This window comes from Sceloporus occidentalis, unplaced genomic scaffold, assembly GCF_023333645.1.
Source record: "Sceloporus occidentalis isolate IW3139 unplaced genomic scaffold, rSceOcc1.0.p SCAF_3, whole genome shotgun sequence".
Lineage (NCBI taxonomy): Eukaryota > Metazoa > Chordata > Lepidosauria > Squamata > Phrynosomatidae > Sceloporus > Sceloporus occidentalis.
This window is the reverse complement of record NW_028316983.1, coordinates 46,377,322-46,403,513: the sequence shown is the minus strand read 5'-3', so window position 1 is coordinate 46,403,513 and position 26,192 is coordinate 46,377,322. Positions and strand designations below refer to the sequence as shown.

General features: G+C 40.3%; 2 protein-coding genes across 3 annotated transcripts in view; both read left to right on the top strand.

Annotated features, from left to right (window-relative positions):
- Positions 1–239: 239 nt before the first annotated feature.
- Positions 240–14,801, top strand: LOC149315870 (uncharacterized). Its single transcript, XM_089518279.1, has 6 exons — positions 240–325; positions 6,924–7,041; positions 9,914–9,973; positions 11,370–11,540; positions 11,666–11,750; positions 13,600–14,801. Exons 1-6 carry the CDS (start codon positions 240–242, stop codon positions 13,854–13,856), a joined length of 777 nt encoding a protein of 258 aa, XP_089374405.1. The 3' UTR covers positions 13,857–14,801.
- Positions 14,802–24,111: 9,310 nt separating this feature from the next.
- The window catches only part of IGFN1 (immunoglobulin like and fibronectin type III domain containing 1), a 55,823-nt gene continuing 53,742 nt past the window's right edge, over positions 24,112–26,192 (top strand). For both annotated transcript variants that reach the window (XM_089514330.1, XM_089514331.1), the window contains exon 1: positions 24,112–24,271. The gene's annotated coding sequence lies outside the window, so the exon portion shown is untranslated. The remainder of the gene's footprint in view (positions 24,272–26,192) is intronic.

The following is a 26,192-nucleotide window of genomic DNA, read 5'->3' as shown; positions in this document are numbered from 1 at the left end:
CAATGTCAAATATGCAGAGCATTGGATGTTGTACTTCAGTTTAAGTAGGGGGAATGTGGGCCTGGTCTCAACATTACATGATGGGTTATCCGTAAAATCTGTGCATATACACCCAAGGTCTGTGCTAAAATAATTTCTATTAGAGCTGCCACCATGGAGAAAGTATGGGTGTTGACGGTAAACAAATACTACTGCTGGCGGTGTGAAAGGGCAGTCTCTGTGGGATTGCTCCCTCAGGAATGCTAAGAGCTGTTTGGATTATCTTCACCCAGCAGGGGTCAGATGTTGAGCATTTTGCTGACCAGTTGCTTCAGTGCTTCCCCTGGTCTGTGATTGTGGTTGTTTCTTCTCCTTTTTTAAAAAATGATATGAAATGATATGAGCATTCTTACATCTGTTCAGTTTCTTTGGGCTTATATTGTCCTTAAATTTATATATAATTATGAAATTTAGAATGTTGACTACCTTTAAAGCCAGGATGGGCAAAATGTGGTCCATGGGCCATTTTTGTGGCCCAAAGGATGTTTTCACCCCTAAATGCTTTCTCGTGGGCATGGGGATATTGTTGCCATGATACCCCCCTCCCCAGTTGTTTTAAGCCAGGAGAGGCCTTTTTTTGAAACAGGTAGTGGCCAGGAAGTCAGGAAGTCTGACCATGCTAGTACATATTCTGGGAGTTCTAGTTCTAAAAGTAACTTTTCTAAGCTCTGGTGTAAGCCAGTCTGATCCACAACATATTCTGGGTGTGTCAGCCTTTTTGTCCTTCTTGACCAATATTGTCTTCTCTAATTGGCAGCAATTTTGCAGTGGCAGAAGAAAAAGACTTTCTTGAACTTCTTTTAACTGGTAGTATGTTTGAGGGTGCTAAAACACACAAATGACACAGTCTACTAGAAATTATTAAGGGAGATGAGGGAACATATTGTTGCTTTTTATTAGGGTAGCTGTATGTTTCTTGTAACAAATAGTTTTGTCATTGTCTGGGTAGTACAATGATAGTAATCTTATAAATCATGGGAATTAAAGAATTAAAATGTACGTTTTTATAGTTGTCTTGGTTTTGCTTGGATGGGAATATTGGCTGTTTTAATTGCTGATGCTTTCTCTAGCTTATATTTTGAAAAATTCTATGATATATCAAACATAATTCAGATCACCAAACTTAAGTCTTTAAGAAATGATAAAGGATTTTGTAGTGGGAACAGTCTTCATGACAGTGGTCTCCCTCTGTTATTGTCCTCTCCACTTCACCATGATACTATTGTATTCATACCACCACTGCTTCCTTCTGCTTGGTTGCCACAGAAAGTTAGTGAGCAATTACCTAGTAGCTGCTGTGCTTCCTTTTCCTGATTGTCATTTCTCTATGGTGGACCATCCTAAGGCCAGAAGAAGAAGAGTATCACAGGGGCATTCTTAGTGGTGTCCCTACTGGAACATGAATTTTAGCAAATAGCCACCTATATTGACCCCAATCTCAGTAAATAAATGCCTCATACAGTTCTGTTGTGTAAAATCAATATTAGAAGAGCATTAGAAGAGAAAGCTATGCTTTCTGTTAAAGAAAAGAGGACAGTAGCCCTCCAACATTCCTTCCATTATATTATAAGAAAAGAACATGCCAGACAAGGAGAGTAGACATAATTATTGGCTGTAATTAGCACTTGGAATAAATGTAAGACTCTTTTAAGCCTTTGATTCTTGAAAAGTATGAACAGGATGCCAGGGATGTGTTTCAAACAATGAACTGCAGTTCAACCAAGCTTTGGAAAATAATATTTTGGTGTCATAATGTGCAACTTTATGGAGTCAGTGATATTTGGTCAAATCTAGGGGGGGAGGGAATCCAAAGTTTAAATTCAGTTAAAGCTAATTTGGAAAAAACCTTAAAAATAATGAAAGTCTTTTATTGAAAATGTATACAATTTGGCTGTGTTCTCTGGGAGATTCTGCTAGTTGTATGCAAGAAAGAATCTTTTATAACCTCTTATCCTTGACAAAATAACCTGGCTGGTGTCCTGGGAAGGACCACATCCTACAGCAATTCCCAATTGCAGTTTTATTATTGTATTCCATGTTTGTTCTTGTGGTGTACAGTCATCCTGCACTGTGCACAGCATAATGGTACACACATTCTCAATTCAGCTCACATGTTCTACTGCAATAGGTATGTTATGGTACAAGTCAAAGTGCTGCAAACCTGTAATTTTAGAATGTCAACTGAAATCATACAGCTGTTTATGGTGTCAATGTGGCATGTGCATTTTACCTCTTAACTTGGGCAAGGCTGGTATGTTCATCTGTGAATTTGTGTTGTTCTTCCTTGAACAGCATTCCCTTCCATGCTTTAGCTTAAACTATTTATGAGGGAAGTCTGCTTATGAAATATCATATTATAAATGTTAATATAAGCCACTTCCTCCTTTGCAGGTATAGAATCTGTATTTAATCTGTACTGTATTAAATCCAACTATATTTGTAGATTGTGGTGTTAGACAGGGCTGGGCAAATTGCAGCCTTGTTAGGAATAATATGTCATCTTCCCTAACAATGGTATGTTGCTTCTGATATTGTTTTCAATTTGTCTGTAGGTAATGACAACATCTAACTGAAATATTTTTTTACTGGTGTTGGCCATTCATTTAATGAAGAATGAGCTGTGCTTAAAGTCTCCCTGGTCCTTTAAGGACTGAGGGGTGCTGACCAAGATCTTCGTGGAACTACGGGATACAGGATAGGTCTTCCTTGAATATAAATATGTCATCAGCCAAGCTCCTGCTGCAAGTCTTAACACTAGTTTCCCGCACTGTGCACCTTTAGCCCCCCTGGTGTGATTGGGAATAGGCCTGTTTTGGCTGCAAATTAGGTGTGTTTCTCCTCAAAATAGAAAACAGTTGCTAGTTGAAAAGAGAGAAGTTCAAGGATGTAGAATGTAAAATGAGCTATGCCTGGAAAAATATGCTGAATGGATCTAAAAAGCACATGACTAGGGAAAGGCAATGAGAGATTATCCATTCACTGTCATGAAGATAAACATGTCACAAACGGGCCCCTTAGACCATCTGGGGTTACCTGATCTACCAATAAAAAAGATTGACAGGAGCCTGCTGGGCTTCATTTATGTCCAAGGCGGAAAACTGTTTGCCTGCCATTATCTTTACTTCAAAGACTTGGATTTGTACCAGTTGAAATTGGACAACAAAAAGGAAGAACATTATTCCCCTGTTTCTCATGGTTTTATTTACATGTCCTGCCCTATCAATCACCTATCCCTTCCAAGAATCCACTGGAGGTTCCACACCCTCATAGAAGCTTTCTGATATTTTCTACCATATCAGACAAATCATTTCTTTTCTTTACCTGTCACATAGTAATTTCTACACTTCATTATCTGCATTGTGGTCAAATCCATTTGCACACTTCATTTGTTTGCATCCTTTGGGATTAATCTGTCTATGAAGATGTTGTCCCAGTCAACAGTTTGAGTTGCAGATACATCCATCCAGGTTGTGTATAACCTTTTCATTAAGGTGGATTTTCCTGAGCCAACTAACAACATTGGAAAGAGGCCAAATTGCATGTAAAGTCCAGAAATCTTTTACTTCTACAGTAATTGCTTTTTCTTGGCAAGCTTCAAAAGAATAACTGAGCCAACTTGTCTTCTTATAAAGGTTAATAATTTCTTTCTGCCTATCTCAAAGAGATAGGAAAAGAGTGCTGATTCATTTTGTTCACATATATGAGTGGAAAGGCAGGAGTGGGGGAAGAGGTGTGGCTCAATTTTCATCATTGCATGATGGTTAAGAGCATGAGGGGCCACAAATAAATAAGTCTGCTTTGTAGCCTGAGTGTGATGTTGCAGTATCTTATGCTCATAATTAGTTCATCCAGGGCAGAAAAATGGTGGTACACTATGTGTACCCCTTTTGACTTCAGCTTCGAGTGCAGGTGCTAGTTTTCAAAGCCTGTATGGCTACATCCAAATTTAATCTCACCTGCAGTGGACCAATTAAAATCAATGCAATTTACATAAGTGGTGACAAACATGTTCCATTAATTTAAATGTGTCTGTTCTAGTTAGGACTAAAATTGGATTTAGCACACACACCCTTTCAAGTAGATTTGGCATTGCATGCACCAGTTTTGTGATTTTCTCCAAAGAAGTGGGATTTACTACTATGTTGATAGCCTGTATCTTGATGACAATGTTGAATTCAGGATTTTCTACATAGTTTCCCCTCCTTATAGTATTACTCCCTCTATAAGTGAGGTGGTGATTCTATGGACTTTACCACACAGGGATTTTTTGAGCACAGAAGTAGGGTCAGTTCGCATTGGTTGATGCATATTCACGTTATATTGCATCGTTAATTCACACCCACGCTTTGCTGATTCGTATTCGCGTCATATCACATTGTTTTTTCACACCTGGGCGGCCTTCTGAATCGAGGTTTTGCGAATCGGCTAATGCGTATTCAGGCAAAGTGAGGCAAGTGCAGATTGGATTACCACAGCAGCCCAATACAATGTGTATTGGCCGATTCGCATCGGCAGCCTTGCGCATGCTCTGTGGGGCTCTGAACGGGGTGCAACATTTTTAACTTCCAGGGTGAAGAATGAGGTCACTGTTTAGCGCGTAATATCGTGAGAATTGCTGCCTTTAGCCACTTACGAAAGGGGTATGCACCATCTGTATATGTGTGTGTGTGCACGCGTGTGTGTATGTGTGTGTGTGTGTGTATATATATATATATATATGCACACACACACACATATATATATATATATATACACACACACACACACACACACATACATACATACACACACATAGTGGTACAGCCAAAAGTGAGATGCCTTTTTTATGTGTACACACACATTTGTGTGTATATATGTATACATATACATATATACACACATATACATATACATACACACACACACACACACACACACACACACACACACAAACTGTGGAGCAGCCGAAAGTGTACTGCTGCATGTATATGCTTACACACACATCTTTGTGTGTGTGTGTGTATGTGTGTGTGTATCCAAACACAAACATACATGAGCCCCCACACACAAACACACGCACACACATACACATTTGCACATGTGTAGATGCAAAGAGACATGTCAGGAAATTTCAGCATATTACGAATACACACACACACACACACATATGTGCATAGCAATAGACCTAAGTGTATACATATATGTACACACACACACATGCTGACATGTATACTAACGAGGAGAGTCAGCAGTATATGTCTGCATCTGCTTGCGTCTTTCCATGTATATAAAAAAAATTCATTGGTACAGACCAAGACTTAATGCTTGACACATCTATCTATATATGTATTTATATATTCACATCTATCTATCTATCTATCTATCTATCTATCTATCTATCTATCTATCGGTATATGCATATATATATGCAGATATTTGTATACACATACATGTATGTACACGTGTGCACATTTGAATATGCAAGGGGGCCTATATGGATATGTGTTTGTGCCTGTGCATGCATATGTTTACATGTATAGACAGATACATAGATACATATATACATGCGCCGGAGTTATAATGCGACAATACTAATGTAATAAAAACGCTGAATGCTTAGCCCCCCCCCCCCGACACAAAAGGTTTCTGCTTTATCTCAGTCAGTGGAAAAATCGTTCCCCAGCCCCGGCGGTTGTCCTGAAAGGGGAAAGGGCCAGCGGAAGGAGATGGGGGAAATTCCAGTGCAGCATCTTGGGAAATTTGTAACCCAGTGGTCTTCAGGAGAACCAGCGGATTGGATGTACACACCAGCCAAAGCAGCAGAGGTTTCGCACTGGCCATCGATACGGATCCCGTGAATCCACTATTTTTGTGGACTCGCAAAACGGAGGAGCCGGCTGCCTTCAGTTTGGAACCCCACTGTGAATACGCATTGGCCAAAGCGTATTCACGTTATATCGCATTGGTCAATACGTATTCTGAGCTCAAAGGTGTGAAACACCAATGCGATATAACGCGAATACGCATCGACCAATGCGAACTGACCCTACTTCTGTGTAAAGATATGTATCAGAAAAGAGTGGCTGAAGGAAAAATCTTTTTGTTCTTTTCTGACTCTAAAATGTGTTCCCTTTGTTGTTGTTATTGTTGTGTCCCTTCAAGTTGTTTTGTACTAATGGTGATCCTAAGGCGAATCTATCATGGGGGTTTCTTTACGAGATTTATTCAGAGGAGGTTTGCCATTGCTTTCCCCTGAGGCTGAGAGAGTGTGAGTGCTTACCCAGTGGGTTTACATGGCTGATCAGGGTATCAAACCCTGGTCTCCACACTCCTAGTCCAACACTCAAACCACTATGGTGTGCTGTTTGATTTCTGCATGTATATCTTATTGCAATGCATTATCAGGACACTCTGTAATGAACTCTTTTTGCTACAAAGGTTTAAGATCAAGTTCACAAATCCACTGAACTCCAGCCCTGAAAACCTTTGTGTGTCTACTCTTTATCTATGAATGGATACTTGTATCAGGCATGATTGTGGTTTTTACACACCACTTTTAAAGTTATCTTTTAAAGTTTTGTAGTTGTGTTACGCTTAATCCTGCGCAATATGATCAGTTGAATTGGACCACAGTTCCAACATACATTCAAGTTCAGCTGTAGATTAAATGTTGTGACAAGGCAGACATTTAAGATGCTTCAGATATGCAGAGACTTGTAATGTGTAGCTAGTGCAAGCATGCCCTTCATTCATTTAGATTCTTTCCCTGATGGAGCAAGCGCTTTACATATCTAATTGGGCTGTCTCAGATGAGTAACCTACAAATGGAACTTTAAAGCAACCTCATAAATTAATAGAACCAAACTTTTTTCTCCCGTATAACTAACTTTCTTTTGCCATTCTAGGTCATTTGGACATTTCCAAGCTAAAGAATATAATGTTGCCTCAGGGACCTCGGAAGGATTGGCTGCAAGTCACAATTTAAGACAAGGACTATGCCTGACTAGGCTTTCTGTCACAAAGGTACTCTGCAACCAGTATGTAACAACTTCATTCAGCATCCTTGTAAATTGCCCCTCTGCTATGCCACAGCTCCTGCTGAGACTCCTTATGTGAAGTGCATATTGGCAGACAGATGATGCATGGGCATCAGCTATGCAGATTTATTTTAACAAGATGGTTTGACAGACTTGTAAAATCAGTGGCTGCACAACAGACTGTTTAAGTATTTTTCAACATTATGTATACTTGCTGCCATGTCAATGCAGAATAGAATCTATCCTTTCAGATAGTTTTGCAGGTCTAAGTAGATCTTGCAACTAGAGGAGGAGGAGAAATGTGTTTCATCTAAGATTTTATACAGACTTAACCAACACACACTTTCTGAAGCTATATACAAATCAAATACACTTGCACACCATCTACACTTTTCAGAATTTTGTGTTGTTATTTTTTTTACCCCAAACATGTGCAGGAAAAAGTGGATGTTAAAGAAAAGTGCCCACAGAAGTACATATATTAGATAAACATGCATATGAAAATGTGTTGTATTGTTAGGAAATGTGCATACAAAAAATGCACATATTTGGAGAAAAGTATGCAGAAATACAATTTTTCTTTCCAGGATATTTTGGCCAAAATTGAAAAGTTGATACAGAAATGAGCCAGAATGTACAGTCAGGAGAGTGAGAAACTGAGCAAAGTAATTCTTGACAACCCCACCTGAAACCCTGTTTCACCAGTCTGAGTGAGGAAGGAAAAAGCTGCCTGTTCTAACACTGATCCATGAACTATGTTAAAATAGTTCCATAGCCCAAGCAGGAGCTATTTACATTTCAAGGCCCTCTAGTTCCAAATAATTATTTAAATGTGTTTTAGACTGGTTTAACTTGGTACTTTTAATTGAACAGTTATTTTATTTATTTAATTGAATAGTTATTTTATTTATTTATTTATTGAATAGTTACTTCCTTTTTCTAACTTTTGTATAATAAAATTTTAGCTGTGTTTGTTTTAATTTGTCTTAAGCTGTGCCCTATGTCCCATGTCTGGAGAAAGGTGGTATAACAGTTAAAGTCTACCTAAGCTGAGAGACAGAAAAGTGGACTTAAATCTCTGGCTAGTGGGGAATATCTGCTTTGAGAGGGCATGACCTTACTGCAGATATGAGCAACTGGTTCCCCTCCAAGGCTAATTTGAGATCAGCTATGTAGCTTGTAGGTTCCAAGTTCAATGCACCCTCCCAATTCAGAACCAAATCCTCCTCTCTGGTACCAACTTTATAGAGCACATTACTTTATATAATTGGCAGAACTATGAGGTATACACTTATGGTATTAGTGAGCACTTGTACAGGGCTATAATTTCTAATCTTTCTCTCCTTCAAATTCAGAGAAGAATTGTGCCTTAATATTTGTTATTTGTATAAATGTAAAACAAAGAAAGAAATTACTCATTGTAATGGTTGAAACAGGTAAAGTTGAGAAAATGGGAGGAAAGTACACAAAACCACATGAAATTTTATCATTGGTGTTTTTCTAGCAAGTGTTAGAATATGGTGCACAAAAATCACAAAGCTCAATTTATTAATAATTAACCAACACTTTGTATCTTATTTAAAAAAAAAACAATAAGAAAATACAAACCATAGCTATTTCAATTTATGCTGAAGTCTGAAAGATTCTGTCAATTCTAGATCTGTAGAGAGATCCAGCAATGTGGTTACTTTTTAGTTGAAAAACAAGCATTCATTCCCAGCTCCAGTAGGAGAGAAGGGATGTTGAGTAGCGCTGACTGATAAGTCCATTGGAAACCATTGCATCATACTATAGCAGTGATGTTTCCTTGACTAGAGTCCAAGTCATCCACAGCCTGGAGCAATAGCTCACTGTCCAGTCTCAGACAAACATGTGGTGTCTCCAGAGGAATCTAATGCCTGTACCTAACATGACTCCTCCCATGTCATAAATGGTTACATTACATTCAAGCTGGCATTAAAGAGCAGGCTTGAAACCTCATCTATCTGAGCTCTAAATTGGCTTAGCATCTGTGTGGAATATCAGAGATCATTAAGCAATCCTGAGATCTACTTACTTTCAAACAAAGGTTAGCAAATTAACTCCCCTCCCCACCTCTGAGACTGGCCCATAGTGCTTCTGTGGCTTCTTTGATGAAGTATTGAGGGCTTCAGGTTCTATACTACAATTAAAGATGGTTCTCATTAAAATGGATATTAATTGTGGAGAGAGAGATAATAGGTTTTTGACCATGGGCACCTAATCTAAATCTCTACTTCTGCTGGTGTCACAAATAGTGGTAGTTTGTATCAAAGTGGATAAAAGGACAGCCTGTGGATCTGACAGATTAATACTGCTGTTTGTTTTACCACCTCAGAGGTGTAGAGCTAAATTTCTCCAAAACCTTGCAGCAGGGCCTGTTATTTACAATAGTGTGCAGTTTGAGCTATACTATCTCAGATTTGGGACTTATTTTGTGACACATTTGGGGAAATAGTGGGCCAGCACTGGACTTCAGAATCCTCAAGTATTCCAATTTCTGAAGGCTAAATTTTAGCTGGTTTACTTAAAATATTCTGATTTTATCAGTATGGGTTCTACCTGATCACCTGGAAGGTCTGTTGTATGTCCAGGTGTGCAAATAGCTTAAAAACAATACTTCATTGAATGGAAAGGGATCTCGTGCCTCCAGATGTTCCTTATGAAACATCTTGAAACACAACTAAAAATGCATTTGGCTGATCTTGTTGCTTTTTCACACATACACCCCTCAAATCCTACTTTTATTATCCAAATGTATTATTGAACTAATAATGCAACTTGAGTACAGGAAACTTAAAGCTTTTGGGGATTCAAAGCCACTGTTTTTCTTCTCACAGCTGAACCATCTGGTGACAGGACATTTGGTAAGCTATGGGATTCCAGCAGTGAGCATTTCGGTAAGGACACCTGTTGGCTTTAGTTTTTTAAGGCTATTCAGTTTTTTCAAGAAAGTTCTATGGATGGGGCTATGGGGGGAACTGGAAGCTGTTAGTGGAGTTAGGTGTCAAATTCATATGATTATGTACAAGTCTTATATCTAGTCTAAATTATCATAGGGTGTATCAGCACTGCAGAAATACAGCAATATGACACCATTTCAACTGCCATGATTCAATGCTATGGAATTCTGGGTTTTATAGTTTTGTGAGATATTTAGCGTTGCCCGTCAGAGAGCCCTGGTATGCCACCAAACTACAAGTCCCAGAATTCCATAGCATTGAGCCCTAGAAGTGGTGTCAGACCTTTGTTTTTTTATTTATGTAGTGTGGCAATAGCTATAGTTAGTTCATCTGTCTTTTAATTTCTAAGTCATTTAATTAATTAAGTAATTAATTACTTTTCATTTTTGACAGTTCCTCTGTATAGTTGCCCTTTTAAGTACAAATGTATTCAGATAATGTGTTTTTGTTTTTGTTGTTGTTGCTGTTTTCCATCAAGTTATCCTCAATTTATGGTAACTCTAGGAATGAGTGACCTCAAAGAGTCCTGGTTATTAACAGCTTTGCACCTGTTTTGCAAACTCAGGGTCATGTTTTCTTTTATGGAGTCAATCTATTTGTAATGTGGTCTTTCTACAGCCTTCTACTTTGAGGCAAGTTATGCCCCAAATACCACAGCTTCAGTTTAGCCATTTTGGCTTCTAGTGAGAGCTCAGGTTTACTCTTGAACCCATTTATTTATTTATTTTGGCAGTCCATGGTATCTGTAGAACTATCATCCAGCACCACATTTCAAAAGAGATTACTTTCTCCAGATTAGCTTTCTTAATTGTTCAGCTTTCACAACCATATACAGAAATCAGAAATACTGTGCCATGATCCTGACTTCAGTGTTCAATGATTTATCTTTGGAATTGAGATTCTTATAGGTGCCCTTGCAAGCCCTAGTCTTTTTCTGATTTCTTGATCACAATCTCCATTTTGATTTGTGACTGAGTCAGAGTGAAGAAAATCTATAACTTCCATCTATAATTTCTCTAGAAATGAGTAATTTCTGTGTCATTCTTACCCACTCTCCTGTGGTCATTGTTGTTTTCGTAATATTCAGCTGTAATGTTTGTTTTGCATTTTCTTCTTAAACTTTCACCTGTATGCATTCAAAGTATTTACTGTTTTTGCTAGTAATATTTCCAAGTCTTTTCTACTTTCTGCTGGTGTACTGCCCACCTTGCTGCCCAGCAGTCTTCCTGCCTGAACTCGAACATCCCAAGACTGTAGCTCTGGGGGGCAGCAACATTCTGGGGATTTGTGTGTTACAACAGAATTTTTTTTATCTTTGTTGTTTCTCTGATAGCCCTTTGGAACCTGGAAAACAGCATCCAAGAATGTCAGCCAGGATGGTACTGATGTCATAAAAGATACTTTAGATGCAGGTTATGTTCCAGTTTTACATGGAGATTGTGCTCTGGATTTGGAACAACATTGCTGTATCTTATCTGGAGATACAATCATTGAGTTAAGAGATGTGGAAAAAGAGGGTGCAGATTTTTGAATAGCAGCAGTAACACTAAATATTTAGATTTAACACATAATTCCCTTCCATTTCTACTTTCATATAAGACAGCTCATGGTCCTTTTCTCCTCTTCCAGGTTCTTGCTAAGAAGTTCTCTCCTAAGCGAGTTGTGTTTCTCACAGATGTGAGAGGAATTTTCACTTGTCCACCTGACACACAAGGTATAGATTAAGTAGCTGGCATGAAGCCTAGTGATTGTATGTATAACATTAATTGTAGTGGTCCTTTGTTATAGGCTGGGTTTTGGATCCTGGAGCCCTTGTGGATATGAAAATTTGTGGATGCTCAAGGATTTTTCTATCATATACAATGGGGTACTTAAACGAATAGTGGGATACTTAAGAGCATAACTACATCCACACTGGACCAAATCCTTGGAATTTTATGGGAGTTGTTCCTATACTTATCAGGTTTATTAGTTTTTTTAAATGTTCAAACAATGTACCTTCAGTCCCAGACCATTATGGGTGAACCTTTAGGACCAACCACAAATTTTTAAACCCAGGACAACACAAGTTCTTTTTCATGACACCCGGGAGTTTCTGAAACAGTAAAAGTTTTAATTCCCACATTTGTTTCCATTAGCTCATTTCTTCCCTGACACTGGCCGTGTTTCCGGATAGTCTCATTACAGCATGATGATTGTGGAAATGCCTTTTGCCACTGATATTCTCCTCTGATCATTCCTGCAGTCTATGTCTGATGAGAAGAGGAAACCCCTGCCCATAGTGCAATTCATGCCAGACCTCTCCCCCCCAAAATTAAAAAATGAATCCCCAGTATGTTTGGGGAACCTGGATCTGTTAATCTGTTAAAGAGGCATGCCACCCAGACATGGATTAGCTTGCCAAATCCTGAGGTCTTTGGCCAATCTGGATAAACCCTGACTAGACCAGGCTATATCAGATTGAACTATGTTTTTCCCTGCTCTCAGCAGTGCTGACATTAAATGAATTGTTAGTAAAGTGGACAGTGTAGATTTAGATGTTAGATTTAGGAATTAGAAGGATAAGTCTTTCCCCCATTTTGTAGTTTGCTTTAAAAGCAATCCCAGCTACATTTAAAAGAGAGACAGAATAGTTAGCAGTTTGCGTGTAGAACTAAGATTTAAGGAGTCCAGAGTTCAAATGGCCACTCAGCCATGTAGACCCACTGGGTGACCTTGAGCAAGTCAACTTTGGAATCAATGGCGCGTTACAGACCGCACAGAAGGGGCAGTCTCGCGCCGCTGCCGGTTGCTCCATGAGGGAGCTGCAGCAGCCAAACCGCGCGGCTCCCTCGTGGAGCAAAAAGAAGCCCCAAAATGGCGCTTCTTTCCACGGCGCGGATAGGATGCCGCGAGGCGCCAATGGCTTGCAGTGTCATATGCGCTGTGTGACGTGCAGACGCAGTGCGTCCGCTAAGTAAAGATGGCAGTCCCCGTGTGGAACGGGCACTGCCATTTTATATGGACTGGGTCCATATTAGGGTTAGGGGCGTCCAGAAGGGACGCCCCTTTCTAATCCTAATACGGACTCAGTCCGTGCTTTATGCCTGTTTGTAACGGGCCAATGCGATGGCATATGATAATAACAAAAAAATAGCATGTGATAAGTAGCAGTGCTGGTTCGCAATCCCCTTTTATATACATTATTTCCCTCCTGCTGTTTTCTATTCCCTCACAGTTGTGACCCAAAATAGTGGTGCCCTATACACATGGGTGCTGCCATTTTGACATGACGGATGCTTAGCGTCCGCACGTCGTGGCGTGGTTGTGACGCCGCAAGTGCGCCCTTGGTGCCTTGCAGCAACACAACTGCACTGCAAGAAGAACCCGCTTTTGTGGGTTCTTTTTGCTGCGCAGGGGAGCCACGTGGTTTGTCTGCTGCAGCTCCCTCGTGCAGCAAATACGGGCACCGGCAGAGTGCCCTTTTTGGGTGCTCTGTAAAGCACCAGTGTCTCATAAATGAGGGTTTCCTGGTACATTTTCTTGTAATCCCACTTCTAAAACCTATGTTTATTCTGTAACAGGTGCTAAACTTCTGGATTCCATTATCATTCATCCTGGTGGAACTATGGAACCACCTGTCCTCACATCTGTGCTGCCACATGACACTACTGGAGGTGTGTCTTTGAAATTACAAACTGCTTTAAATATAGTTTCTCAGAGCAAGGGAGCTATTCCTGTTCTCATCTGCAAGCTGGACAGTGATGCAGCTGAAAGGGCTTGTTTGACAGGGGAGCTGATGGAAGGTGAAGGCACAAAGATTTTCTTCAAGGAAGCATGAAGATGTCTGCAAGAGCGTGAAGTTAAACAAAAGGCATATTTCACCAATGTGGTACAATTTGGACATTAGAATCTATCATGGAATTTATACTTGACAGTCACAGTCAATTCCAGACATCTTATATTAAGAATTCTCTGTTAATGTCTTGACACTGAACTGAGTGGTGGCACATAATCCAGCACTCAGAGATACATAAAGTGATAATCACACAGCAGTTTCACATAGACTTCCTGTATTTAAGATCAGACTTTTCAACTCAGGTAATCATGGGGTAGTCCAGATCCTCTAAACTCTAGGCACATTTGAAGAAAGGTCTTTGTTATGTTCCTTTCCTGAGAATATAGCATTATTAATGGCATGTATATTTCTATACCATTTATCAGTGAACTCAGCACTCTCTAAGTAGCTTACAGTCTGTAAGATAATTGCCCCCAACAAGCTGGGTACTCATTTTAGCAGCTTACAAAAGGATGGAAGCCTGAGTCAACCCTGGAGCCCCTGGAACTGCACTCCCAACCTTGTGGCTGCAGTACCAGCATTTAACCACTGCACCACCAGGACTCCTTATTGGTAGCCTTTTGGAGGTATTTCCTCAAAAGGTACAGTTGGCCCTTCACATTTGCAGATTTGACTTTGTAGATTTGATTTTTTTGAGGATTTTATTAATATCTTATCTCTAGAAAACTATAGGTCCTCCAGCATGACTCTTCTGCAAGTTGATCATAGAGTCACGATGGATGACCTAGCAATTTTTAAAGAAAACACTTCTCTAGACAATTGTAGGTCCTCCAGCGTGATTCTATGGTCAACCTCTGGCAAATGTTAACCATAGAGTTGTGCTGGAAGATCTAGAAATTCCTAGAGAGGTGTTCTCTCAGGGAAAAATAAGTGTTCCTCTAGTTTTTTGTGGGTTTTTCGGGCTATGTGGCCATGTTCTAGCAGAGTTTCTTCCTGACGTTTCTCCAGCATCTGTGGCTGGCATCTTCAGAGAATGCCAGCCACAGATGCTGGTGAAACGTCAGAAAGAAACTCTGCTAGAACATGGCCACATAGCCCGAAAAACCCACAAAAAACTATGGATGCTGGCCATGAAAGCCTTTGACTTTACAAGTGTTCCTCTATTTATGTTTTTTCCACTTTCATGGGGGTCCCACACTCCTAACCGCAGTGAATCCAGTGGACCCACTGTACTATAGTAAAATACACAGAATTTGATTTCCTCATTATAGGTATCAGTGACCCTAGTCCTCAAGTTGGTACAACTGATTCACTGTGATGATCCTAACCACAGTGATTTTTGAAGATTAACTCTTGTGGCTAATCCCAGCTAAATTTAAATTCTTAGATTTCTTAATTGCTTGTCATTGATGGCTCTTAGTTCTGCTTCTAGGTATACTTTAAAATAACTTCTCATGGAGAACTAAGAAATGACCTATCCAGACAGTGCCTAAAGTGTCAATAGAGGATAGCATTTTAGATGCCAAGTGAAGCCCATACAGTTTCATAGGGAATACAAGGTCTTTTTTGTTTAACTGCTCATTGTTTAAGTATCACTGTATGTGTGGTTTCATTTGTCTTTTAGATCTTTAGAATGGTGAGATGTTAAACTAATAAATGTGCAAAATAAGAAGATGACTGGTGGTGAAGTTATATATTTTCATGTAAATGCTGAGGCTTTGGTTTGTAACAGGAAAGGAGGGCACACAGTCCAACTTTGTGAACTGGAAAGAGATTTTGAAACTAACAAAGGGCTCTTCCAGATTGGTCTAAACAAGCATGGGTTGTCATGCTATATGGCCTTGCTTTTTGTAAGATTTTGCGGGTTTTTGTCTCCATATCTATTTGTTTTTTACTCTTTTGGGGGGGGGGGGTACTTGTAGCAAGGGTTATAATATTTTTTTTATCTGCACTATTTCAGGGCTTGCAAAGGTGCTGTAAATACATTAGACTAAACATAGTTACAAAGCTCTAAACAGTTGTAGTCTCTTACTGCATTCATTCAGTTCCTTTGAAGACCTTTCTTGTCAATACTAGGAAGCCAGGAGTAGTGAGGGCAGAACTGGAGCACTCTCCTATCCTTTGGCAAAGTTATCCTGGAAGTGGACAACACTGTCAAATCTTCAGTCACCTCCATCTCTCCTGGCTGGATGTCCAGTTTGGGTTTCAACTCCATGCTTTTGTTTTTGTATCAAAACAAGGCATATAGGAGCCATATGCCTTGTGTTAAAGGAGAGGCTCCCAGGAGAATACTTCTCTATTTGAAATGTTTAGGGTTGGTCCAGAACCTGGAACATGGACCACATGTTGCCTTCCCTTCTCTATATAACTGGATCCTGCAGTATCTGAAAGAACTTTGGAAGAAATATTACAAATATTACAGTTAAACAACAAACACGCTTCATTTATATACCGCTTCATATCGCCTAAGCAGTTTACAACTGTTAAGCTAATTTGCCCCCAACAATCTGGGTACTCATTTTAGCGACCTCAGAAGAATGCAAGCCTGAGTCAAACTTGAACCCTTTTTCTGGTCTTCAATTTGCAACCTTATGGTTTTGAGTGAGTGGCTGCAGTACAGGCATTTAACCACTGCTCCACCAGGGTTAAGGTGGAGTCTATTCTGCTGTGCACTTTGGACAAAATTATGTTTCTGCATGTAGTGATTTCTTTTGCATCCTGCAACCCCAGGATGGACATAGGAAAACTGATACACCCAGGAAGATCAGCAAAAGAAATTGCTGATTTTGGAAAACTGTGAGAAATAGATGATGAAAGTGAGATTGAGTATCTGACCTGCCAATTTGTCTTTGATGGAACTTGTTTCACAGCAAGCTTGTGACATTTCATTTCACTCCAAGTATTAACATGTGTATGTTTATTCTATTTTATTGTTCATAGAATCAGAGATTTATCACACAGGTGGGATCCCATGCAGAAATGGTCTTTAAATTGGAAAAAAACCACAAAAGTGGATTGATTTTCAGAGAACGTCTGACATCAAACAGGACAGAAAGTGGGGGGGGGGGATTGTTTTTCAGATGACATCGGAGTTAGTGAGCATTAACGTGACATTAACTCGGAAAATCCTGAAAGTAAAAAGTGGCACATTTCGTCAACTTTCCATCCAGATTAATGTCGCGTTAATACTCATCAACCCTGATGTGTCTAAAAAACAACCTGCTTTTGTTTTGTTTTTTTCTTGCTTTTAAATCCTGCTTCTGCATGGGATTTGGGCAGTTTGCCTCCATGTGATAAACTCTATAGAATCGTAGAGTTAGAAGAGACCTCAGGGGCCCTCCAGTCCAACCCCATTCTGCCAAGCAGGAATTCTCAGACAAAGCATCCCTGACAGGTGGCCATCCAGCCTCTGTTTAAAGACCTCCAAAGAAGGAGACTCCATCATCCTCTGAGGGAGTGTGTTCCACTGTCAAACAGTTCTTACTATCAGGAAGTTCCTCCTAATGTTTAGGTGGAATCTCTTCCTGTAGCTTGCATCCATTGCTCCATGTCCATGTCTCTGGTGCATCAGAAAACAAGCTTGCTCTATCCTCAATATGACATCCCTTCAAATATTTAAACAGGGCTATCATATAACCTCTTAATCTTCTCTTCTCCAAGGTAAACATCCCCAGGTCCTTAAGTCACTCCTCATAGGGCATGGGTTTCCAGACCCTTCACCATTTTAGTCGCCATCCTTTGGAGATCCTTTATGAATTGTGGTATCCAGAACTGGACACAGTATTTCAGGTGAGGCCTGACCAAAGCATAATACAGTGGAATTATTGCTTCCCTTGATCTATACACTATACTTCTCTTGATGCAGTGTAGAATCACATTGGCCTTTTTAGCTGCCACATCACACTGTTGACTCATGTTCAACTTGTGGTCTACTAGGACTTCTAGATCCTCATTAAGCCATGTGTCCCCCATCCTATATCTGTACATTTCATTTTTCTGCCCGAAGTGTAGTACCTTACATTTCTCCATGTTGAAATCCATTTTGTTAGCTTTGATCTATTGTGTGCCCTCAAATCATTTCTAACTTAAGGTGACATTTGTATCCATTAGCTGAGACAAATACTGATTCTTTCTTTTTGAGTGACATACAGATAGCTGTGTGTGTGTGTGTGGGGGGGGGGGGTTCTTAAGAAAATTTTAATTCCAGTCTAGCATCTTCTTGATGTCCAAAGAAAAAGACACCCACCAACTTTCTAGATAATTTGTTATGTTGGTGAACACAAATTCCTTCTGCATTTCAGTCAAAATCTACCCTCCTATAACCCAAAACCATTAGACCTGGTCCTACCCTTTGGGGCAACAGAGAAGACACCCATATCCTTTGTGTGACAGCCTTTCACAGAAGTGTATAACCATGTCATCTTTCAGTCTTCTCTTTACCAGGTTGAATATGCTTGACTCCATCAACCTTTTCTCATATGTTCTGTTCACCATACCTCTTATCATTCTTGTTATCCTTCCTAAAACAGAGAACTCAGAGGTTGACTACTAACTGGTAACAGACCACATAAGGGGGAGTGGACTGCAGTGTTACCATATACAATTTTCTATGCATATTTATGTGAATAGCTGCTAGCCTTGACACACCCTAAGACAGCTTACATAAGATCTGGATGTGCCTACATGAGCTGAGATATATGGATGTCTTGGCAGATCAGCAGCCCAGAGGATGCTAGTGACAGCAAGAATGATCTCATACTCATACAGCTTGGGTTCTACTATTTATAGCTATCACAAATAGTATACATAAGGTGGCAGAATTCAATTAGGTGTTGAATTTTAAAAACAAATTACAGTAGCCCCTCTGTTTTTGTGGGAGGATCTCCCCCCCCCCCATGAAAATGGAAAATCACTGATATTCAAGTCCCAATGGCTTGAATGGCAGCACGCACCCCATTTTGTCCCCCTGCATTTGCCAAGAGTCAAAGTCTGCAAAAATGGAGGGGTGAGTGTAGATCTTTCTTGTGGATAATATTATTTATAGTTAAAATTCTACTTTCAATGTCTTGCTTTTCTGTGGATGTTATTTTATTACATCTTTTTCTGACAAGATGGAACCACGTTTAGGAATAAACTGTTTTCCTTTTGAGAAATGCCAACTCTAAATTTAGGCAATTTTGAGTTTTGCTATACTAGCAACACAAAAGAACTAAAAGAGGGGAGGAGTGAATGCTATTTAAATGTACGATTTTAGTGTGAAACACATAATTGCTTTCACCCATAGCATAATCTGTGTGCCTCATAGGATGCAGCAGTGCTTTTGAGGGCTGGCCCTGCTACTAGGTAGAATGAGGCAGCAGATTTGGGTTATCATAAAAATCACATTGTTATTTGTTCCCTAAAACCATATAAAATACAATGACTACATATAACTTAAAACCGTATAAAACAGAAAGGTTGCATAAAGGATAAGGGTTGATCTCGACTCCATTATTAGTTCAGAATCTAGAGTAGAGGTGTCCAGAGCCTCCGTGGACTTGGTTAAACTGGATCACTTTGAGTCTGTCTGTACTGAGGATGTGGACAAGATTCTTCGAAGTGTTAGGAAGACGACTTGCTCTCTCGATCCCTGTCCTTCATGGCTGACAGCTCAAGGGGGAACGGTTGTGACTAATATGTTGCACCGTATTATCAATACATCCTTCAGGGATGGGCAGTTTCCATCAACTTTGAAGATGGCCATTGTTAAACCTTTGTTGAAAAAGCCCTCCCTTGACCCCCTAATTCGGAACAATTATCGGCCTGTCTCGCTGCTGCCATTTTTAGGGAAGGTGATCGAGAGGGCAGTTGCCTTTCAGTTTCAAGGGATCTTGGATGAGATGGATTATCTGGACCCATTTCAAACCGGCTTCCAGGCGGGCTATGGAGTTGAGACTACTATGGTTGCCAGTTGATGATCTCCGTCTGGGTATGGACAGGGGGAGCGTGTCCCTGTTAGTGCTCTTGGACATCTCAGTGGCCTTCGATACCATCAACCATGGTATCCTTCTGGGTCGCCTGAGGGAGTTGGGTATCGGGGGCTCTGCTTTGCAGTGGTTCCATTCCTACCTCTCGGGCAGATTCCAGATGGTGGAGCTGGGGGACTGTCGCTCTGATAGGAGGGCCCTGACATCTGGGGTCCCTCAGGGAGCGATTTTGTCCCCTATGCTATTTAACATTTACATGAAGCCGCTGGGAGAGATCATCTGGAGACACGGGGCACGGTGTTATCAGTACGCTGATGACACCCAAATAGTTTTCTCTGTGTCTCCGACTGATGCATTAACTAGGGATGGCATCTCTCCTCTTAATGCTTGCTTGGAGTCGGTAATGGGCTGGATGAGGGAAAACAGACTCAGCCTGAATCCAGAGAAAACGGAAGTACTGGTGATTGGCTCTCCTGGCCCAGGTAAGGAAATTTTTCTACCTGTCCTAAATGGGGTCACGCTCCCTGTGAAGGACTCTTTTCGCAGTTTGGGGGTGCTTCTGGACTTGCTTCTTCACCTTACTGCTCAGGTGGATGCGACGGTCAGGAGCACCTGTTATCAGCTTCGGCTGATACGCCAACTGCGACCCTTCCTTGGCCGGGGGGACCTTGAAACCATTGTACATGCTCTGGTAACCTCTCGATTAGATTTCTGTAATGCGCTTTATATGGGGCAACCCTTGTACCAAACCTGGAAGCTTCAATTAGTGCAGAATATGGCTGCTAGGCTGGTTACTGGATGTTCCAGGGCCAGCCATATAACACCAGTCCTAAAAGGTCTCCATTGGCTGCCTATTCGCTTCCGGGCCAAATACAAGGTGTTGGTTATCACCTATAAAGCCCTAAATGGCTTGGGCCCAGGGTACTTGGAGGACCGCCTCTCCCCATACAATCCGCCCCGCACTCTCAGGTCGGGTGAAAGACATATTTTAAGAGTTCCAGACGCTCAATATGTATCAGCTCAGAGGGCTTTCTCTATTTCAGCCCCTCAGCTCTGGAACTCCCTCCCCAATGAGCTCCGTACTTCCACCTCCCTCGATGCTTTCAAGAAGAACTTGAAGACTTTTTTGTTCCGCCAGGCTTTCCCCCCGTGAGCCTTGTGGTCATTCTCTTCCCCTTGGCAATGTTTTTGTGTATTCCATTCTACACAGCCACTTGTATAGGGTGTTGTTAGGTTTTACTGTTCTTAATTGTTAACATTGTATTATTGTCATGCTGATGTTTTAATTGTCTTACTCTTTGATGTACACCGCTGTGATCGCTGGAATAGCGGTATAGAAATAAAATTTTATTATATTATAAAGGATACAGGAAGTGTACATAAAATTAAATTATCTGATTGGGTTACAACACTGGAGATTGGTTTTGGTCATATAATTATAGGCCTAGGGTATGTTGCCATTAGTCTGCTCCCTTTTTGATAATTTGATCTCTCTGATTTTAACAGCTGAAGACAAAAAAATTGCATCTGAAAATGTAATATTCATGCATTTGTCTTGCAACAGCCTTTTGATACAAAACATTTCAGAATAGCTTGTAAGGGGGCAATCAGTTGGTTGCAGCACTGGTTATAATGAGAACAAAATGTGTGATAGAATCTCAACTACTTGCTGTCCACAAGGGCAAAATCAAGCTGAGGTGGGTAGCACAGCATACCTACCAAAAAGTAAGTTAGAAGAGAAAACATTACATCTCACCTTAGTGAACAAGATGCGATACCTTGGAACAGTTAGATTTTAAGGTAGGAAGGCTGACAGAAAGGCTTGATGGGCTATGTAATACAATGAGAAATAGTGCCATGGTAGAGATGATGTATGCTGGACTAAGGGATTGGATAACCATTCTGGACAGCACACTTTGGAGTGCAAAAGTCATGATTGTACATTTCATATGTTAGCTACATCAACTCACAGTGATCTGTTAGGCGTTCCAATGGCATCTGCCACCAATACTGCTATGTACTTTATACCAAGGAGGAAAAAAATGTAGGACCCATCTCAAACTTGAGAGGGCTATCATCTCAGTGCTTTTGATGGCCACCTCCTCCTGCTGATGATCTCTTCCTGCCAGCAAGATATTGGACAATTGAAATTAGTGACAGCATGTACTGTACATTTCTATACCACTTATCAGTGAACTCAGCATTCTCTGAGTGGTTTACAGTGGGTACTCATTTTACTGACCTACGAAAGGATGGAAGCTTGAGTCAACAGTGGAGCCCTTGCCTGGGATCGAAGTACTGGTGTTTAACCACTGCGCCACCAGGGCTTAAATAATTGTTCACTGAATTGTATGTGTTTCCTAACACAACTGCTGTTAAACAATATGGAGTGCATGTGTGCTTAATCTGGATTATGTGTTCTCCAGTGATGTCTGAATTTTGGTGATTGCATTTTCATATGACAATCCCAGGTATGTCTTGTGAATGTTAACATTCATCAGTGTATTTTCACAGTTATCTAAATGTTATTGTTAGTGTTTACTTGTTTCTGATTGAAAATTGGGAAAATGTATGATGAAATTTTCATGCATTTGGATGTGGATGTCACTGTCCAGCACATATTTTAAAGAAATATTTTCAATGTGTGTCACACCTTTATCTTAATGATTCTGTGCAGGTTGCAGTGATACTTGCCCATCATTCCAGAGATCCATCATGTGTTTAGATCAGGGTAAGAATCATGAACACTCTGGGCGTTGTTGCACTCCTCTTTCCAGCATTCCTTACCATTGACTGTGCTTGCTAGGGCTGGTGGGAATGATCCACATATACTGTCTTTTGTGTACGTAGAGCCAATCCCTTTGCTGAAAGAATGAGAACACTAGTGAAAAGCTGTACATGCACTGGTTCTTCTGTTCATGAGATGGGCAGCCTGTAGTGACACACCTTAATTTCAAATTCCCCTGCAAGTGATCAGTCCAGACTGTGGAAAAACAGTTTCTGGAGATGAGGGGAGGGGAAGAAATAGAGTAAAGAGAGTGGGAGAAGAGAGAGAAAAAAGGTTGGACTGCCAACCAGTGACCTCAGCCCTTCCTATTGCACAGCTGGTGGCATGAAGCTGCTACAGATTACCCATGAGTGAAAGCAGCCCCAAGCAGAAAATTGTCCTCTGCACTGTTCTGAACCATACACCAGTGGAGGGGGGGAGTTATGACCCCCCCCCAAATATTGGTGATCTGCAATTCCCATCAGCCCCAGCCAGCATACCTCTGCACTGTTCTGAACCATACAGCAGTGGAGGGGGGGAGGTATGACCCCCCCCCCCAAATATTGGTGATCTGCAATTCCCATCAGCCCCAGCCAGCATAGCCAGTGGTGAGGGATGACAGGAGTTGCAACCTGGCAGTGTGTGTGTGTGTGTGTGTGTGTGTGAGAAACCAATTGGCAAAGTTTGCTAATGAATCCAGAATTAGTCACCCATTAAAATGGATGGGAATTAGGTCAGTCATAACTTGCTGGAGTCCCCTTCATTTCATTGCATCTTCTCTAAATTTGTCTGACTTCAGATTTAACCCCCAAATATTAAGACTAGGAATGTATAAATTATAACACAATTAAAATATCTCCTAGAAATTCTACAGAATCCCACTCCATATATAGTATTTCACTTCCTTTCCTTTTGCCTACTCAAAGAAAGAGAGTCTGTTTCCTCTGCACATGATGGTATGTGTAAATATATAATCCACCCAGATTTGCCCTTCCCAAGCCAACTTTATTAACAAAATAATAATAATAAAATCCTTGTTTAGAATATAGGCTTTCGAAAAGTTTTAGAAAATATGAAATAAATAAGAGCAACAATTGTTCTTATGGGTAGTCTAAAGTATCTACAGTCACAATTAAACAGTTATTTGTACTCTGATGATGGTTGGTTTTTTTTCTTCAGATCTTAGTTGGTTCACTGAAAATAATGGTTGCATAAACCAGGAAGATCTTCCTTGATATGCAGTTGTTTATGCTTCTTGTGGAAATGTTTTAGAGGCTTTAGGAGAGCCAGGCTTTGAAAGCCACATTTCGACAAGGAAATCAGATCAGCAGAAAATTAACGCTTCAAATTGATTCATGAAATGCCAAAGAATTAACTTAATCTCAAATTTGTGCAACACCATCTCTGGCATGCACTGGAATAATCATGGCTAGAGGGCAGATGCCTTAAGTTTCCAATTGGAAAAAAAAATTGGATTTATTACAGGCTAACCACTCTATGACAAGCTTTCACCTATGAAAGGGGGGAGGGGGGAAGAGAGTGAGTGAGGGAGAGAGAGAGAGAGAAAATGAGACGGACTAAGAGAGAAACAGAAGGCTCTTACTGACCTAGTTCTAAGTTAGCTCTTCAGTTGCTGGGTACTGACTATAACAGAAACCCTTGTGAGAAGAGGTGAAGAGGCAAATGTTAATAAAGAGAGAAAGCAAGCATAGTAGCAGAAACAGGTGAGTCCCAGATTCTTGAAGCTCATGAACAAAGTTGTAGATTGTTGTTGTATGACAAAGTCATCTTTTAGTAATCTTGTTTTGACAGCTGGGTAATGAGCAGCAGTGATACCTCTCAATGTGCTGAACTAGAAAAGTGCAAGGATTCCAAAATAGCTTCTTGAAAGCTTCTGTATCTGCATTGGGTTTCCAAAGCAGTGTGTGGGTTGAGGGAGGTCCTTGCGGATTGGATAATTCATATTATTTTTCATATATTCTGGAGAAAAGTTACAGATAGCTTTATGAGTTCATGCTGATGGTCCTTTGTTTAGTTCATTCTTAACTAAAGAGGGATTTACTTGGGGAGATAGAAAGCATTGAAAGAGCAGGTTGTAAACTGGGGAATGTAAATACTCTAAAGGCACCAGATCCTGTCTGATCTTGAAAGCTAAGCAGGGTCTGCCCTGATTAGTACTCAGATGGGAGACTATCAATGAATACTAATACTAATAATAATAATAAATAATAAACTGTTCATTTATAGCCCGGTTTTCCTTGGCAGATCAAAGCGGGTTACACAGAAGTACACAAATGTACACTTTACAAACAGTAATCACATAAACATTCAAATCAATATATAAACTATTAAAAACAATGTTAAAATTACAAGATTAAAACCACACAATAACTAGCTTAAAGTGCTGGTGCAACGGGGAGAGAGCAGATATTACAGCATCTAGGGGAAAGCCTGTTGGAAGAGGAAGGTTTTTAACCTAAGTGCTGCAGGCTATATTTCAGAGGAAGGACTGTCAAAACTGCATCTGAGTATTTCTTACCTAAGAAAACCCTACGAAATTCATGGGATTTCCATAAATCAATAGGTGATGGGAAGACACTCACACACACACACACAAATCCAATGGTTTGGATTCTCTGGCGATTTAATTGCTTCTAATCAAATTTGGGATTTTTATTCTTACCCAATATTGGCCAAAGCTTTACTTAAAATGAAGTTAAAAAAATGGTTCATGTATGGCGGCACACCCAGCACTACCAATTTATATCAAAATATACGATTAATTACATTCCCATAAATATATGGAATACAGAATGCCATTTCAAGTAAAGATACCTAGTGAATGAAAGATGATCAAAAATATGTATTAAAAAACTGAGTTTTTCCAAAGGTTTCTTTGTGGTTGTCATGTTGCACAATTATGCGCGCTTAAGTTCCATTGAATGCATTTCCACTTAAGTGTGCATGAAACTGAGATTTGCAACCAAGGTAGGTAGTGTCACTGTTCAAACAATTTTGCCCCCTCCTATTTCCACTATGTGAAAAAAAAAATCTATATTCTCAAACTAAGGAATGTTCTGCTACTCTTACAGTTTTAAAGGATATCGTTATTTTGTTAACCCTACATGTGCCAGGTGGCACCACACACAAAATATTTGTAGTGCCCGCTGTTAATTTTAGCTTAAGCGAGAAGCCATCTGATGAGGCACGGTGACCATATAAGGCTATACGAAGCAGCGCCACTGTGTCTGTTAACATTCAGGCTGTGTTGAAACCCCTTTCTCTGGTATTTCTGTAGCACAGGAAGAGCTCAGAATGCATCTATTGGGCCTTCTGCCTCTCAGAGTAGGTGATGGGGCTGCTCAGTCCTTCTGTATCTGTTAGCTTCTCATAGTAGGAAAGAGAGTTTTAAAAGCTACTTTTTAGGATGATAACTCCCATAGTCCAACAGGCATTGGTTTAAGAATTCTGGTAATTGTACTCCAAAAATTAACTTTCCAAGGTTTGAACTAGGAAAATGGTACTTGGACTTGGTGTCCAACATTAGAGGTTGTTAAGGTGGGCACCAAGGAGAATGGAAGTTATAGAGCAAGTTATTCAGAGAAGAAGTACCGAGTGTCAGATTTAAAAGCAAACCATGCACCT

Excerpts from the sequence above, each read along its gene's own strand:
- LOC149315870 (XM_089518279.1), top strand. The coding sequence starts at position 240 with ATGCTAAGAGCTGTTTGGATTATCTTCACCCAGCAGGGGTCAGATGTT. Across the intron at positions 326-6,923 it reads TTGCTTCAGTGCTTCCCCTG|GTCATTTGGACATTTCCAAG; the intron begins GTCTGTGATTGT and ends TTGCCATTCTAG. Across the intron at positions 9,974-11,369 it reads TTCCAGCAGTGAGCATTTCG|CCCTTTGGAACCTGGAAAAC; the intron begins GTAAGGACACCT and ends TTTCTCTGATAG.